Consider the following 17792-nt stretch of genomic DNA (forward strand, 5'->3'; position numbering starts at 1 on the left):
GTGAGAGAGATTGGCTTGCTCAGTTTCACAGACTGGGACACAAACTACTGTTGTTTTTCTTTGCTCTCTTCTCACATAATAGTGTCATTTCTGACAAAGAAAAATCGAAATAAAATAGCAACAATCATTTCTAAAAATTATTTCAGGGTGCTTTTGGTGCAATGCAGAAGATCTGTGAAGATTCTACTGAGGCACTTGACAGTGATCTTGTAAATCGACCGCTTAATATACTTATACCAAAGTTTCTTCACTTTTTTAAACATAACAGTGCAAAAATTCGGTAAGTTTTCAAAAAAATGTCTTTCCTCTTGTTTTCATGTTCTCACATATTGAAACTATTTGTTTACCATCTATTCTTCAAAGACAAGTTGCTTCTAGTGTAGTCTTTTACACTAAGTTTAAGTGAACAGTAATTTCTCAGAATTTTAGGTTATTTCCTTTCTTAATAGAAGGCTGTAAACTTAAATTTGCAAAGTTTTAAAAGTTTATTACTGGCTTACTATTTCAAACATTTTCAGTAATAATTACATTAAACTAATATTTTGGATAGTATGTCTCACACAAGAAATAATCAATTTGTATTATCTAGTGGGTTTTTTTTTTGCTATCATTTCCACAGGTTTCACATTTGTTTAGTTTTAAATAATCATCTTTGTTCTTTATAAAATTTGATGATACAAAGCCGATTGTAGAATGTGTCTTATTGAGACTTGTTTCTATGTATTTTTTTTCACTGGTTTTAAGCCATCTGGCAGTGACCATACAGGGTCTCTGTCACCATTTTATTCTTTTTATTGCATTTTTTAAGTTTGTGAACAACTAAGATGCATTTCAGTTGAAAGTTAATTTATATTTCCACTAAATGAAAAAGACAATTTAAAATTTTCTGACAATCTTAAGTAATTCCTTTTTTTTTTTTTTTTTTTCCAGTTCACATGCCATTGCTTGTGTCAACCAGTTCATCATAAGTCGGACTCAGGCATTGATGATGCACATTGATTCCTTTATTGAAGTAAGTTGGCCATTGAACTAATTTTGTTTACAATAACTGCAGACATCTATTTTATTTTTAATTCTTTTGATACCAACATGCTTGAGACTATCCCTGCTTTTATGTTAAAAGCTTTAAAGAAATATATATTAAAAACTTCCATCAAAATTTCATGTTATGTTTTAAACACCAGCTCAATAGCAACAATGTTATTTCACTAAATTTTTCATCATTTTTCGAATTGAAACACATGAGGTGTATTTCAATAGAAATTTGGTAACAAAAGTGTCAACACCTTATAAATTGCTTTTATTTATTAATAGTAAACTTGTGCTCATTATACAACCTAATGAGAGCTTTAAACTCTGAATTCTAATATTGTAAACCATTACAATGTATGTAACTGTCTAAATGGTTGGGCTTTTATCTGGCATATTTAGCAAATTTAGGGTTTCATAAGTAATTCTCTCATTTTTAAGATTTATGTGAAATTTTCAACAATCAGAATGCTGTTAACTAGCTGTAAGAATCATGATCTTTCTTGAAATTGTAAGAATTTCAAAATTGCAGAGATCATTAGTCATGTAACAGTGTTATTTTTGTGGTTTCCTTGTTCGTTTCCAATAATGCTAACATGAAGAAATATATTATTTGACATCTGTGATAAATGTTTTCTCTTAACCATTTCATTATCATTTGATTACAATTTCAAAGTTGTTTTTGAAAGTTCTTAGTTGAATATTGATTAGTTGCTAATAAAATGGTTTAATCCATTTGATACCAACCTGTTTGTGGTTGATACTTACTCTGGTCCTATAATAAAACATTCATATTTATTGAAACCTTCCATCATAATTTCATGTCCAAGCATCATCATAAGAGAAATATTATTTATCTAATCCCTTCAAATTATTGAAATACACAGGCAGTGCATTTCATTACAAATATTGTTGTGAAAGCATGAAAAAAATAACTCAACAAAATAGATTTGAAAATATTTTTTTATATTGACTGATCAAGGTGTTTAGAAAAGCAAAATAACTATAATTTCATCTGATATTCATAATTTCTGTCCTTTTAACTTGATACTTGTTAGTTCTGTCATTTTTAGTTTTGATTTTGTTTTCCAATGAAAGAATTGTATCTAAATCATTACTATCAGTTCTTAGTGTAATAAAATGTTTTTATATTTTGTAGAATCTCTTTTACTTGGCAAGTGATGAAGATACTGAGGTCCGTAAGAATGTTTGCCGTGCTCTGGTGATGCTTGTTGAAGTGAGAATGGATCGCTTAATACCCCACATAAATGACATCATTGGAGTAAGTATTATGATTTTGTTGCCTTACCCATGGCTGGTTTTTGAAATTTTGCCAGAAAGGAAGGAAATAGGTGCATGTAATTGTCATATCTTTGTATTTGATTGCAGTATATGATGTTACGCACTCAAGATGATGATGATGCAGTTTCCCTGGAAGCTTGTGAGTTTTGGCTTTCTCTAGCTGAACAACCAATTTGTAAAGATGTTTTGGCTCCTCATATTATGAGGCTGGTTCCTATTTTAGTGAAAGGAATGAAATATTCTGAAATTGATATTATTCTTTTAAAGGTTAGTTATTATTTACTGTTAAATGATCAAATTACTATTGAGTTTTATGTTTAATTTGTTTCAATGTAATGAATTTATCCTATGATCATTATTTTGTGTGCAGGGTGATGTTGAAGAAGATGCTACTGTTCCTGATAAGGAATCTGATATAAAACCTAGATTTCACCGATCTAGGACTCACAGCCAAAAACACCAAGAAGGAGAAGAGGTTTGTATACTACTTTTGTGCAAATAATATTGTTTCCTTAATAGAAAAGTTTCATTGTTGTATGTAAAGAGATTCAATTCTTCGGTACGCATTACATTTTTGTTTCACTATATGAAAATGCCATTTATACCTTTATCCTTAGGGGAATTGATTCAGAATTGGTTTAACTCTTTCAGAACTGTATTTCTTAATATTTCAATATAATCAGATTTTGGAAAAGGTTTAATAAAATATTTGTATATTAGATAGTTGACCTACTAAAATTTCATTTTATGAAATTTTGACATTTTACTTTAAATATGAACACTTCCATATGAGTGATCTGATGTGGTTTAATATTAGGGTTAAATGTATTAAACAGTATGACTGAAAATTAGGGATATATGGGTGATTATATGAAAGAGCATTGTTCTATTGCCTAATATTGAGTACTTTTATATTATAGGATGGGGAATATTCTGATGAAGGTTTTGATGACGATGACAGTCTGTCTGATTGGAACTTACGTAAGTCTTTTATTTTGTATTTGAGAGACATTGCACTATTTTCCACTTTTAGACTTTTTTGTTGTTGATAATGATCTTTCCGTAGCTATTTATAGAGGAAAGTTTTAACTGGCTGTTGTACTTAAGTCATATTAAAGTGATGATTGTATTTAAATTATGATAAACATTTTGTGTGAGAATGGCTATGTTACATGGTTGTGAGTCATGGGCTCTGATTTTGGAGGACATACGTAGGCTGGAGAGGAATGAAGGTTGTATGCTCCATTGGATTTGCAACATCAGTATACATGACTGACAAAGCACAACTGTATTGAGAGAAAAGTTAGGCATAAGAGGGATTAAATGTGGTATGCAGGAGAGGAGACTGCATTGGTTTGAACACGTGATGTGTATGAGTGAAGACATCTGTATACAGAAGTGCCTGTTGCTGAAAGTGGATGGTACCTGCAGGTATTTGGCAGGGATTTTACAGCTGGATGCTGTAAAATCCCTGCCAAAACAGCCTAGGGTAGTTTTTCTACCTGGCTGGCTCCTGTCCTACCCATGTATGCATGGAAGATGGACGTTAAATGATGATGATGATATAATGCAAAAAAAATGGTTGTAAAAGTTGGTAGAAGTATTAACCTTTAATCATTTCCAACAGCTTTAATAAATTTAATCTGTCATTTTTGTTTATAGGTAAATGTTCTGCTGCCGCTTTGGATGTTCTTGCTAATGTATTCCGTGATGAACTGCTGCCAATTCTATTACCAATCCTGAAAGAAACTTTGTTTCATGAAGACTGGGACATTAAGGAATCTGGTATTTTAGTGCTTGGCGCCATTGCTGAAGGCTGCATGACAGGGATGGTTCCTCATTTACCTGAACTTATTCCTTATTTGATCAATTGTTTAGCAGATAAGAAAGCATTAGTCAGATCCATTACCTGTTGGACACTTAGTCGATATGCCCATTGGGTTGTTGGACAACAACATGAACTTTATTTAAAACCTTTGATGACTGAAGTAAGTAGTTCTAATTTACAGCACTAATACCTTAATTTGCAACATATCTCTTGCTCTTGAAAAATTTCAAAAAATATTTTGTATTTTCCATTCATCAATTAGATTTCTTTTAAATATGCATTAATAGTAGAGTTAGAAGAAAATCAAAGATAATCAGTTCATTCAAGCATTTATTTTTATCTGGTCAAAAAATGATTTGTGACAGGAAGCTGCAAAATGGTGTTTTAATATCTTCATCTAACCTGTGCCAGCATATACAAACAGATATAAAAGCAAATGAACAAATGTCTATATGTGTGCATCAATAACACTTGCATTAAAGAAAAAACTTTCATAAAAAAACCTATTTCAGTAAGCTTACATTATTTACATTTGACGGATATTTGTCCTCATCTTGTTTAAAACATTTCGGATTATATACCCTCTAGCCTTCACCAGGTGTCTTGGGGAAATTTCAAACCTGGGTTCTCATTCCTAAGGTATTTTTCGATATTATTATTATTCAGGTCATTGCTTGGAATCGAACTCGGAATCTTGGGGTTAGTAGCTCGCACTCTTAGCCACTACATCATATTCCCGTGCGCAATTATGGGGTGAATTTAGGGCTTATAAATCTAATATTTGCATATCCGTCCTTAATACCAGTTCCCATATGCTACTCATATCTGCACTCGGTCTGCTTAGGAGGTTGTTGTGTCCTAGCATATGTGCTGCTTCTTTTAGTTTTCGTATTTTCCAGTGATATTCTCTATTATTTTAACTTCATCCTACAGGGGGAGGTGGTCTCCATTTTTCCATACATGATCAGCTATAACCGATTTTTCCATGCATGATCAGCTATACCCGATTTATCAATATCTCCTCATGTTACAGCTTTGCGATGTTCGCCTACCCTTATTACACTGTATGGATGGTGGGAATTGAAGTTTAGGTATCCTCCAGTGAAGGTTGGCTTGTGGTATACAGATGTCCTGAATCCAAACATGGTGTATGTTATTAATACATCCAGGAAATATAGACAACTGACTCAACACTACAGTAAACTACCACACATGAATGGCCTGCCTAAGATTCACAAGGATGGTATTCCATTAAGACCTATAGTGAGCTGTAGAGGTTCAGCATGTCATCCACTACTAAGTTGTTTCCTTGTGGATATAATCAGTCCATTAGTAGGAAAGTCAAAATCATATGTGAAGAATTCCACCCACTTCACAGAATTGATCAAGGATACACCCATTGAATTCAACCAGATGGTGAGCCTAGATAAGTCTGTTCACCAAAGTCCCAACTGGTGTAGCACTATTGGTGATTCAAGAAAATCTAGTGACACACCCCAACTAAAAGAACACACTAGTATACCAATAAGAAACTCGATGGACATGTTGACCTTCTGTGTAGAAACTACCTACTTCAATATGGACACTGATATATATTGACAAGAGGAGGGTTTAGCTATGGGTTTGCCATTATCACCGATAATAGCCAATACATACATGGAATACTTGGAGAATTTGGCTTTAGGATCAACACCACTAAAACCAACCCTGTGGCTGCGATATGTTGATGACACCTTTATACTCTGGTGCCATCAGGAAGATGTCCAAATGCTGTTGGATCATGTGAACTCAATAAAGCCATCCATACAGTTCACAATGGAAAAAGAAAAAGACAATCAGCTAGCATTCCTAAACGTATTAATAACACACACTAAGTATGGATTCAGGACATCCGTATACCGCAAGCTGACCTTCACTGGACGATACTTAAACTTCAATTCCCACCATCCATACAGTGTAAAGAGAGGGATTGCCCAGTGCCTTAAACATCGTGCAAAGAATATAAGTAGTGATCGTGATACTCACCACAAAGAAATGATCAAGCTCAATAACAATCTATTAAGCAACAACTACCCCAAAAACATACAATTTACTCCAATAAACTGTCCACTGTCTGTCTACCCAATGTGAAAGGCATATCCGAAAAGATACAAAAGATATGTCATGCATATAACATCAGGACAGTGTTCAAGAGTAATACAACACTTCGCAAATATCTCCTTCCAGTAAAACCACCAATAGAAGAGAATATGACCAAAGACTGCATGTACTCCATCCCATGCAGCTGTAGTAGGTTATACAAAGGCGAAACATGCCCCCCACTCAAAATAAGGGTAGAGGAACATCGCAAAGCTGTGACACAGGGAGATATTGCTAAATCGGGTATAGTTGATCATGTAGGAAAAATGGAGACCACCTCCCTCTGTGGGATGAAGTTAAAATAATAGACAGAGAACACTACTGGAAAATACGAAAACTAAAAGACGCAGCATATATGCTAGGACACAACAACCTCCTAAGCAGACCGAGTGCAGATGTGAGTAGCATATGGGAACCGGTATTAAGGACGGATACGCAAATATTAGATTTATAAGCCCTAAAATTCACCCCATAACTGCCTACTGGCATATGGCGTAGTGGTTAAGAGTGCGGGCTACTAACCCCAAGATTCTGTGTTTGATTCCAAGCAGTGACCTGAATAATAATAATATTGAAAAATACCTTAGGAATGAGAACTCAGGTTCAAAATTTCCCCAAGACACCTGATGAAGGCTGGAGGGTATATCAGCTGAAACATTGTGTCAACAACAAACAAGATGATGACAAATATCCGTCAAATGTAAATAATGTGCATAATTCTTCACCTCTTAAGTAAGGTTGATATAAATTCCTTCAAGTCAATTATGGCTGTCACTGATTTACAGTTCTCTATTCTACTTTTAATGTCCTTTCAAATTTAACCATTGAAAATACCCCTATCCTATATGTAGTCTTTTGACTAGCTTTATTATATATGTGTGCGTGCGCATGCACAAACACGTGTGTGTGTGTGGAGAGAGAGAGAGAGGTGCAGATGTGGCTGTGTGGTTAAGGAGCTTGCTTTCCAACGAATGGTCCAATCTCACTATGTGACACTTTGGGTGAGTGTATTCCACTAGAGCTCCTGGTCAACCAAAGCTTTGTGAATGGATATGGTAGACTCGTCTGTGTGTTTGTATATATATATGTGTATATATACACACACACACATACCCCCCCCACACATTTTTGTGTGTGTGGGTGTGCATATCTTGTATATGTGTATGAATGTGATGGTTGTAAATTAGCATCACCTTCATACCAATTATGTTGTTCAACTCTAGTGTTGTTCACACACAAGTGAACACAATTAAGAATCCCAATAAGGAAGAAAATTAAGTTTGATGAGATGCAGTTGGGTTTTTTGCCCTCTTTCTAGTAAGACAACCACTGAATTATTTAGCTATCTGACTTGAAAACCTTTGACAGGGTCTCTTATTCAGTGATCTGATAGCCCCTGATGAAGATAGGAGTAAACAAATGGCTTGTGAGAGTCAGCCATACAATTTGTGTACTGGAGTTCTGTTAGTAAGGTGAGAATTAGCAATAAATTTAGGACTGCTGTTACCTTATCACACTCTTAACATTCTCTCTTGTCTGCTATCATTCTCATAACATCGTCTTCTTTTGATGGCCTTCTCCAGCTTTGTCCCCACTCAATATAGTTGCCCTTTCATATTTCTGTCACTGTACATCTCTCTCTATCTCACTTGCTTATTATTTTTATATGTTTTGATCTATCTATAAATTTATATTGCTGCTCTCCTCCTTTCCTGTACTGATGCTTATCATCTCCTCCTTTTTGATCCACTCCTATTTCTTCCCTACTATGCTGATATTTGCCATCAACCAAACCTCCACTCTTGTTCCACTCATTACATTTGCCTCTGCTCCCATCTTTAGCCATCTGTCACCCTTCTGTCATGTTCTAGTGAACTTACCCACTCTTCCTAATTCCTTGTATTCTCTTACACTCACCTCATGTCTTGAAAGTACACTCTAACAACTTGTCATCACCACCATTATCTTCTTTCCAGCTGCTCCTACTCACCTTTGTATAATGTTGGCTAGCATGTATCTCCTCTATTGCAAAACACCTGTGCTTGTCCCTCTATCACATTTAAACTTCACAACACCAGGCGTAAAGCTACCTCTCTCTCTGCTGTGACTCAACTAGTGCATGTGTCATGAAATATCTACAGCCTGTATGTTGTAGAAACCTTGCCAAATCATGTTGGAGCTTGATGCAGTTCTGTAGCTTGTTGAATCCTAACAAACTGTTCAATCCATTACTGTTTGGAAGACAAATGTTAAATGATGATGATGACATACTCCAAAATTCTTTTGAAAGATTTGGCAAAATGAAAATAAGTTCTTTCAATTTATATTTAAAATACTCTTTCAAATTCTCATTTAGCACCAGGTCAATCCTGATTGAATAGACCTAATAAATGCCTTTGTATGGATTATCATGGACCTAGACTTTAATTCCACAATATTGATTTAAAGGATTGTATGTATCATATGACATTCTAGTGGGTCCTTCAATCAATGGTTGCTGTGCTTGCCATGTATAGACTATGAGTGAGTGTCTTTAATTCATGAACTAGTTTATTATGTCTATTATGTCACAAGATTGGACAAAATGAAGTTATTTTCTAAAATACTCTCTTGAAAATGTTCTGATTGGGCACTTCTCTCATTAAAGGTGTTTTAGCCATGACCATACTGCCTTCCTTTGAAGCCTGATGGATCAGTAACTAGTGTTACCTAGCTTGTGTGTATTTTTTTTTCTTAAGATGGAGTGATTTGAAGGTTTGGCTGGTATTTCTGGTAGCTCAGAAAAGTACATAGAGGCTCCTTCATTTGTTTACTTGGAAAATGTTTTTTGTGTTATAAATGAACCAAAACAAGTTGTAAATTTGTGTTTATTCACTTCTCACATATGCATTCAGAAAACGTTTTCATCTGATTTATAACAAATGAAAGAGAAAATGGAATTCACAAAATTCTTTATTAATCACAATGATTGTCTTGACACTTCTCGCATTAGTCCCTCACAAGTGAGATTCTGGACAACTGGTTGTGGTGTATTCTTCTATGCAAATGTCTCATTGGTTGATTTTTTTTTCTTTTACTAAGTACCTTAATAAACTCAGTTTAGCTTGGTTCGATTATAATGCGCCATTATTTGCCTGTAGCTTGTTGCATACAGGTTTCATGGTTTGGAATGACACAGAATGGATTGTTTATTTTTTAATGCATGTGTGTGTGTATATTTATATACATACATATGAGTGTGTGGTAAGAGGTTTGCTTCCCAACTATATGGTTTTGGGTTCAGAAAATCTGGGCTGGATATGGCTGGTTTAAAATTTAAAGTGTTAATATGCCAAAGAAAAGCAAGAAATGGCCTACAAATTTGCCTGTTTCATGTTCAATTGAGTATGATGTACTATTAAAAATGCATACCAAAAGTTTTATATTTTTTCCTGTTCATTAGTGTGTGTGTGTGTGTGTGTGTGTGTGTGTGTGTGATCAATGCCTTTCATCAGACATCTACAACCTGGTATCACATACTCTATTTTGCTGTAGGTGTACAATGGAAAATTTTATATGTAATAGTATAGGTTGATAATCTGTTATCTGAAATGCTTGGGCTCTGAAAGTATTTTGGAATGATTTGCATCTATAAATTGGGATGAGCTAAATGTTATCTATTTAACATTTCCTATTGCAACTTATATACCATGGAGGTATTCTTTTAGAAATTTCATAAACTGTACAGAATGTATAAGAATTTTCAATTATGTGTGTGTGTGTATATATATACACACACACACACACACACACACAAACACACCTTGAATTAACCCTTTAGCATTTAAACCGGCCATATCCGGCCAAAAGTATTCTGCCTGTTTTATGTTCAAACTGGCCAGATCTGATCTCTCACACCAACTCTACAATATCATCTTAAAAATTAACAGCTACCTCATCAAAATCTCATAGCTACAAGATAATGCATGATTAGTTCAAAACAATGTGGATAAAGAAGCATTAATTTTGGCAGAATAATGTGAACACTAAAGGGTTAATGATGCTAGTCATTGTTATATTGATATGGATTTATGTGGAATGGAAATTCAGATTTAGCATAAAGTTTTTTGATACTATACTTGTACCAAAACCATGAAATTTTCACTGCTTACGAAACATAATTGTAGCACTAAACACTAAAATTACATTAAGTACAGCAACTTAAAATGCATGTTGTTTTGATTAAAAAACTACAATATATATTTTTATACATTGTGAAATATTACTGCAAAACTCCCTATTTTGTATATGATACAATAATTGCATTACTAATAGTTAAAATACATTCTCAGTTAGCATGCCACATACACATCTGGCTGTAAAAAAATAATTGAAAAATAAAAAAACCCAAAAAATCACTCTACCACTGATGGAACCTTCCAGATGCTTTCAGGAATTCTCCATTCATGTTGCTTCTCTCATGCTGAAAACTCTTTGAATTTTGGAGATTTGCAAAGAAGAGAGGAGACTGTGCTGGTATGGCCATATATAATGCATATGAATGAATACAATTGAATCAAGAGGTGCTGATCTCTAATCATAGAGAGGGAGCATGTGGAAGGGGTAGACCCAGGAAGATGGATGAACTGGTGAGAAAAGATCTATGGACATTGGGGCTCACAAAGAGGATGACAAGAGACTAGGCTGATGGCTGTGCTAAGTAAAAGCATGGTTGTCCTGTGTCTCTCTCCAGCTGAGCATTCCTAATCTTGCAAGCTCATGGGTGCTGGTGCCATGTAAAAATCACCAGTACTGGTGCTGTATAAAAGCAACTTGTACACTGTAAAGTGGTTGGTGTTAGGAAAGGCATCCAGCCATAGAAACCATTCCAAAACAGACATGGAGCATGGATAGCTCTTCAGCTGGCTAACTCTTGTCAAACTGTCCAATTCATGCCAGCATGGAAAATGGATGTGAAATTATGATGTCAACCTGTATTAAAATACAATATAAAGCAGGTGTGAATATGTGTGTGTGTGTGTGAAATGACATTTATTTTTATTCTATGATGCATTTGTTTCTATTCATGGATAATTTTGTTGACATAGATGGATTTTACAGTTGGTATTGGTACCTACTTTTAGCTGTCACCATGTTTGTGGAACAAATCTATCAACTTGTTTGTCAGCTGCCTTTTTAAACTGAATCTATTGCAATGATGTTGATTGTGATGTTTATCATTTCAGCTTCTAAAATGTGTTCTTGACACAAACAAACGTGTTCAGGAAGCTGCTTGTTCAGCCTTTGCTACCCTTGAAGAAGAGGCTTGTACTGAACTTGTTCCTTACTTGGGGTACATTTTGGAAACCCTTGTATTTGCTTTCAATAAATATCAAGTAAGTTCCAGACGTTCTTCACTCAACTGAGAATTGATTTCATTTCTTCACTTAACTTTTATTATATAAATTTGAATTTAGATCTGTTTCTCAAGGTGCAGTGTGGGCTACTAAAGAATGGGCTATAAGTAACAGTTTCTCAAGGTGCAGTGTGGGCTACTAAAGAATGGGCTATAAGTAACAATTGATTAAAACTTGCAATAAAATTTTAATTAAAATCTTCTTTTGAAAATATAAATAAATAAATAATATCTACAGACTTCATTCAAGGTGGCTAGGGATACATTTATGTGGGGTAAAAAGAATTGAGAAACACTGATTTAGATGAAATTGGACATACAGAAACTGCACTTCTTTTATTTTTATTTTTATATTTTAGCACAAAAATTTGTTAATTCTTTATGATGCGATTGGCACTTTGGCTGACTCGGTTGGTCATCACCTGAATAAACCTGTAAGTATAGGTTATTTTTTTAATGATTTTTTTTTCTTTTTAATTTAAAAGTACTACAGAATATTCTAATACTGTCATCAATATATTTTTTTTCTTTTATAGGAATATGTGAATTTGTTGATGCCTCCTTTGATCCAAAAATGGAATGTACTGAAAGATGAAGACAAAGATCTTTTCCCCCTTCTTGAAGTAATATTTTTCTTCCTTGTTTGTTTCTGAATAAGCATCAGTTACATTATCCAAATATTTTAATTCTAGTCATTTACATCTTAAGTATTCAATATGGTCATAATAGTATGTTGAAGGATTAACAGATTATCATTAAATATGAAAAATAGTTGCATTTGTATTTGTTGCATACCTTAGCATGTGTTTAGCAATCACTTACAATTGTGTGTATGTGGCACTTTGGTTGAGTGTCTTCTACTATAGTCCTGGGCTGAATAAAATCTTGTGAGTGGATTTGGTTGATGAAATCTGAAAGAAGCTTGTGTGTATGTTACTATCTTCTTGTCTTGACTGTATGTGATAGTTGTAATTTACTCTTACTATCACTCAAACATGGAAAAGTGGACATTAAAATGATGTGGCTGCGAGGTTGAGAAGTTTGCCTCCCAATCATGTGATTTCTTTTTTGGTCCCAGTGTGGCACCTTAGACAAGTGTCTTTTGTAGCCCCTGGCCAACCTAAGCCTTGTGAGATTTGGTTGACAGAAAGTGAAGACAGTTGTGTATTTTTGTGTGTGCATTTGCATGTACATGTCTGTGTGTGTTTGCATTTATGATTGCTTGTATGAAAGTGCAGTAGGTAGTGGTGTTGTCAGTTTCTTCTAATAACAAATCATTGACAAAAATCTCTTATTCCACATGGCTGGCCTTTGAAGGCACGTGTGGAATAAGAGATCCCTTGAAAAATAGTTTTTAGGAAGGAAAACATCTGGCTCTAAAACAGTGCTGCAGATAACATATTCATACCCATCCATAAATGCATGCGTGTGGCTACATAAAACATTTAACATTCATTTTCCTTGCTGGCATGGGTTGGACGGTTTGACTGAAAGCTGGGGAGCTGCACAAGGTTTCTATCTGATTTGGCATGGCTTCTACAGCTGGCTGCCCTTCCTAATGCTAACCACTCCAAGAGTGTAGTGGGTGCTCTTTGTGTGACACTGGCATGGATGCCAGTTACAAAACACTGGCATTGGCCACAACTATGATCTCACTTGGCTTGACAGGGCTTCTCCAAGCATGGTATATTACCAAAGGTCACAGTCACTTGTCACTGCCTCCGTGAGGTCCAAAGTTCGAAGAGTGCTTTTTACATGCCACCAGCACAGGTGCCAGGTATGCGACACTGGCATTGGTCACGACTACAATTTCACTTGGTTTGATGGGTCTTCACAATCACAGCATATTGCCTAATGTTGAAGGGTGCTTTTTACGTGCCACTGGCATCAGCCATGACTGTGATTTCACTTGGCTTGATAGGTCTTCTCAAGTACGGCATATTGTCAAAGGTCTCAAACACTTGCCTCCATGTTTGAAGATCATGCTTCATCAACTCGGGATTCAGCAATTTATAATTTATAGGTAAAATGTTTGAAAGTTTTTTCAACTGTTCTTAAGAATATATATTCATGAAATTTCTTCATAAAATTTAATTTTCTTTTAATATCAGTCTTCCATGGTGGTTTGGAAAAAACATAAGCACACACCAACTTTATTGTATCTGATGTTTCTCTCTTTTCAGTGTTTGTCAAGTGTTGCAACAGCTTTACAATCTGGATTTCTTCCCTATTGTGAACCAGTCTATAAGCGATGCGTTTCACTTGTAGAGCAGACTCTCAACCAAAACTTTGTAAGTAAGCTTATATAGTATTAAAGCTTTAGATTATAAATGAACCATAAATATGTTATTGTTTTCTAGTGGAATGCATATTTGAGGAATTGTTAAGGAGAAAATTAATTTTCTACACACATGTTCACACAAATTTATCAGAGCTGGTTAATAGAAGTTCTGTTCTTCAAATGTAAACTATTTCTAGCTTTGAAATATTCTACAACTTGATAAGTCATAGTAAAAGGAAAACATATTTGAATGTTTATTGTCTTATAAAAATCTTTTTAAAATTATATATTCAAAATGGAGAATTTATTTAAATTCTGTTATTGCTTTTCTGAGTTATGTCTAAATACTTTTAATTTGAGGTCCTCATACATAATTTGCTACAAAGATGCTATGACCTGATAAAATTTGTAATATTAGGTAGATGTAAAAAGTTTTTAGTATATCCTGTTTTCTTCCTAGTCAATTCATTAATTGTTTATTTCAGGCCAACTTGACACATCCTGAGCAGTATGACCCACCAGACAAGGACTTTATGATAGTTGCCTTGGATCTTTTAAGTGGCCTTGCTGAAGGACTTGAACATCACATAGAAGGTCTTGTTGCTAATAGTAACATCCTTAAATTGCTCTTTCAGTGTATGCAGGTGAGATATACAATACTTAATCTTATTTCACTTGTTTTCTTTAACATTTCCTGTTTCTAAATTCTGAAAATATATATTGAGGTTGACTTGTTTAGTTTTGAGCTTGATTGGTTGTGATGTACCACTGTATTTCACTTGTGTTGTACTTCTTTGGGACTTCTTTCATTTTTACATGAAGAGAATCTTAACTGCTGGCATGGGATCAAAGGGTGTCAATGTGTGTCCTACTCAGCAGTTCATCGTTTGGAAAACATATCATAGAAAAACAAAACCTGGTATCTTTGTGTATTTGGCATTATGCAGTGCTTTAGAAAACCCATCAAGCCAAGTAAGATTCCAGTCATGGCAGATACTGGTGTCACACAAATAGCACCCATGCTGGTGGCATGTAAAAGCACCCGTTACACACTGAGTGGTTGGTGGTAGGAAGGGCATTCAGCTGTAGAAATTATGCCAGATCAGACTGGAGTCTAGTGCAGCTTTCTAGCTTGCCAGCCCTGATCAAACCATCCTGCCCATGCCAAATGGATGATAAATAATGATGATCATGCTGTTCCTTTCATTTTGTTGTATGGATATTAATGCTTATAGATGAGGAAATATTAAAGCTAGTTCTTTGAAATTATCCTGTATTTGTTACTCCTGAGTTGCACAAAGAATCTATGTCACTAATATTGTTAGAAATACAATGAATTTAGTGAGGTTATATCATTGGAAACTTGTAAACAACAATGCTGTTTTTAATCAAATACAACATCAAATAAAAATAGCACTGGTTGGCATTAGGAAGGGCATCTAGCCATAGAAATCATGCTGAAGCAGACAGTTGAACCTGGTGCAATTCTCTGGTTTGCTCTTGTCAAAACGTCCAACTCATGCTAGTATGGAAAGTGGATATTAAATGATGATATCAGTAATACTATCTAAGTCATTTTTGACAGCATTAAAATATTTTTAAGACCATGAAAGAAAGCATTCAAATTTGTCAGTTGAACTTGGTGTTGATTGATAACAGTGAAACTATATATACTAAAAGTACATGCCAAAAAATACTGGTAAAAATTGTAAAATTTTATTAATTGGTTAATTAATATAAAATTTCTTTAAATCAAATATATAAATCAATGAGATTTTATTTTCGGGAAGTTTATAACTATAAAATATCTTATGATATTCAGCATGCAATTTATTTTTATATGACCTCAGTATCACAGTACTTCGATATTTTCTCACATTTTGTAGTTAGTTTTAGGATTTAACAGACAAATAGAATTTGGGCATGTTTTGATTCTTGGTAGTTTCAACCTAATTTTGTACATTTCGAATACTAATGGCAATTTTGATATAGTTTGCAAATTGAAACAAACTTTTTGATGTTTTTTCTCTTTTCTTTAGGACCCAATGCCTGAAGTTAGACAAAGTTCTTTCGCTTTGCTAGGAGACCTGACTAAAGCTTGCTTCCAACATGTAAAGCCATGTATAGGTAAGTACTTAATCACTGTATTTATATTTTTAATATAAACCAGTTTACATTTATTTACACTCATAGTTGAAATAAAATTCATAATTTAGCAGTAAGCTGGAGAGAAGAATGACTTGTGAACTTCAACATGGAGTATGATAGTTTATATTTAATGTACTAAATGAAAGTTACAAGAAGAATCTTTTAAATTAACCTTTTTAATAAATTAAATCTGTTTCAATATTTAGGTGAATTTATGCCAATACTTGGTGCTAATTTGAATCCAGAATACATATCAGTGTGTAATAATGCAACATGGGCTATTGGTGAAATTTCCATCAAAATGGGTAATTATGTTTTATTTTTTACTAGCTCAGTAGTAATTTGCTACTGATAAATAACAAGTTCTTATAAATTATAGTAACTGGTAACTGACATTTAGTTTTCAAAATTACTAAATATATACCTGAATTTGACAAATGTTCAAGTATTTAATGTTTTATGATTTCTAGTATTTAAATACTATATCACTATCTGAAATGAAAATCTGACTATTTTAGTTGAGTAGTTTAGTCAGCTGTTTTAAACAATTTCAAAGTAATTGTTGCTTTTGGATTGGAAATTAGTCTTATAAATTGAACATAATATGAGTTTTGGTTGTATTAAAATAGAATTTTTTATACGTATCAATCAGGTCATGAAATACAGCCATATATAAATTTAGTTGTCACACCTCTCATTGAAATAATCAATCGACCTAACACCCCAAAGACTCTGCTGGAGAACACAGGTCAGTAAAGTTGTATTTGTTATAAATGCTAATAATTAATGTATGTCTATTTGATTGATGAAATAACTATAAGAATGTGTAAGCATAATTCCCTGTTCTTGTAGATTATTCCAAGTATTACTATGGAAGATTTTCATTTATTACTCCTCCCCTTTTGTCACAGATTAAAAAGAAAATTGAGCCAGTTAGTATAACTTGTCAAAGACTTCTGATAATTTTAATCTTTGATAAAGTGCCCATTCTATTATGAAATTTTGTGGCATGTTTCCCTCTCAAGTGAACACTTCTGTAAGTATATGATGTTCCTCCCTGGTTTATTTGTTTTACCATAATATTAAAAAATACATTATGCGTTTTCTTGTGTAATCAGTTTTGTTGAGAGAAACAAAAATGTTTTCACTTTGTATTTAGTTTGTTTAAATAACTTAATCTTCATTTAATGAGAAATTTACTTCACTGAAACAAACTGTCCAAATCTGTTATTCTTATTTGATAGTCACCTCTACACCAATTAAGAAAATGTAAATGTGTATGTTGCTAGGAAATAATCTCAGGTCATTGGTAAGTAGGGCTGATTTGAAGCAAATTGAATACCTAGCCTCCTATAGAGGTATTCCCCAGCAACATCTTTTTTATGCAGTGTTAGTTTTCCACTACTGTTAGTCGGTTTTCTGCTGCTAGCACAAGCTAGGTATTTTATTAAAATTTAAGTTTATTTTCTTATATCAACAGTATAAAAGTTTTCTGAGTTTGATTTGTTTGCTTGTCTTGGGAGTAATATTCCAATTCTGATAAGAAAAGTATACATCATCATCATTTAACGTCTGCTTTCCGTGCTGACATGGGTTTGATGGTTTGATTGGAATTGGTAGGCCAGAGGGCTGCCCCAGGTTCCTGTCTGATTTGGCTTGGTTTCTATGGC

The 17792-nt window shown here is 34.0% G+C and overlaps 1 protein-coding gene and 1 long non-coding RNA gene across 5 annotated transcripts in view; both read left to right on the forward strand.

Moving 5' to 3' along the window:
* LOC115209210 (transportin-1) overlaps nucleotides 1-17792 on the forward strand; it is a 61798-nt gene that overhangs the window by 18345 nt on the left and 25661 nt on the right. For all 4 annotated transcript variants that reach the window (XR_004998376.1, XM_029777466.2, XM_029777464.2 and 1 more), the window contains exons 5-19: nucleotides 147-280; nucleotides 931-1012; nucleotides 2189-2311; nucleotides 2419-2598; nucleotides 2702-2806; nucleotides 3252-3312; nucleotides 3994-4319; nucleotides 11524-11673; nucleotides 12053-12127; nucleotides 12230-12316; nucleotides 13877-13984; nucleotides 14460-14618; nucleotides 16014-16101; nucleotides 16329-16427; nucleotides 16775-16870. Coding sequence is in view for 3 of the 4 variants with exons in the window: in XM_029777466.2 (XP_029633326.1) it covers nucleotides 147-280; nucleotides 931-1012; nucleotides 2189-2311; nucleotides 2419-2598; nucleotides 2702-2806; nucleotides 3252-3312; nucleotides 3994-4319; nucleotides 11524-11673; nucleotides 12053-12127; nucleotides 12230-12316; nucleotides 13877-13984; nucleotides 14460-14618; nucleotides 16014-16101; nucleotides 16329-16427; nucleotides 16775-16870 (1873 nt within the window). In the remaining variant the exon portion in view is untranslated. The remainder of the gene's footprint in view (nucleotides 1-146; nucleotides 281-930; nucleotides 1013-2188; nucleotides 2312-2418; nucleotides 2599-2701; nucleotides 2807-3251; nucleotides 3313-3993; nucleotides 4320-11523; nucleotides 11674-12052; nucleotides 12128-12229; nucleotides 12317-13876; nucleotides 13985-14459; nucleotides 14619-16013; nucleotides 16102-16328; nucleotides 16428-16774; nucleotides 16871-17792) is intronic.
* Nucleotides 11674-11915, forward strand: LOC118762618. The gene is made up of 2 exons (XR_004998377.1): nucleotides 11674-11768; nucleotides 11818-11915. It is a non-coding gene; the product is annotated as an uncharacterized LOC118762618 (long non-coding RNA).

The sequence above is a fragment of the Octopus sinensis genome, linkage group LG3, assembly GCF_006345805.1.
Source record: "Octopus sinensis linkage group LG3, ASM634580v1, whole genome shotgun sequence".
Taxonomy (NCBI): Eukaryota; Metazoa; Mollusca; class Cephalopoda; order Octopoda; family Octopodidae; genus Octopus; species Octopus sinensis.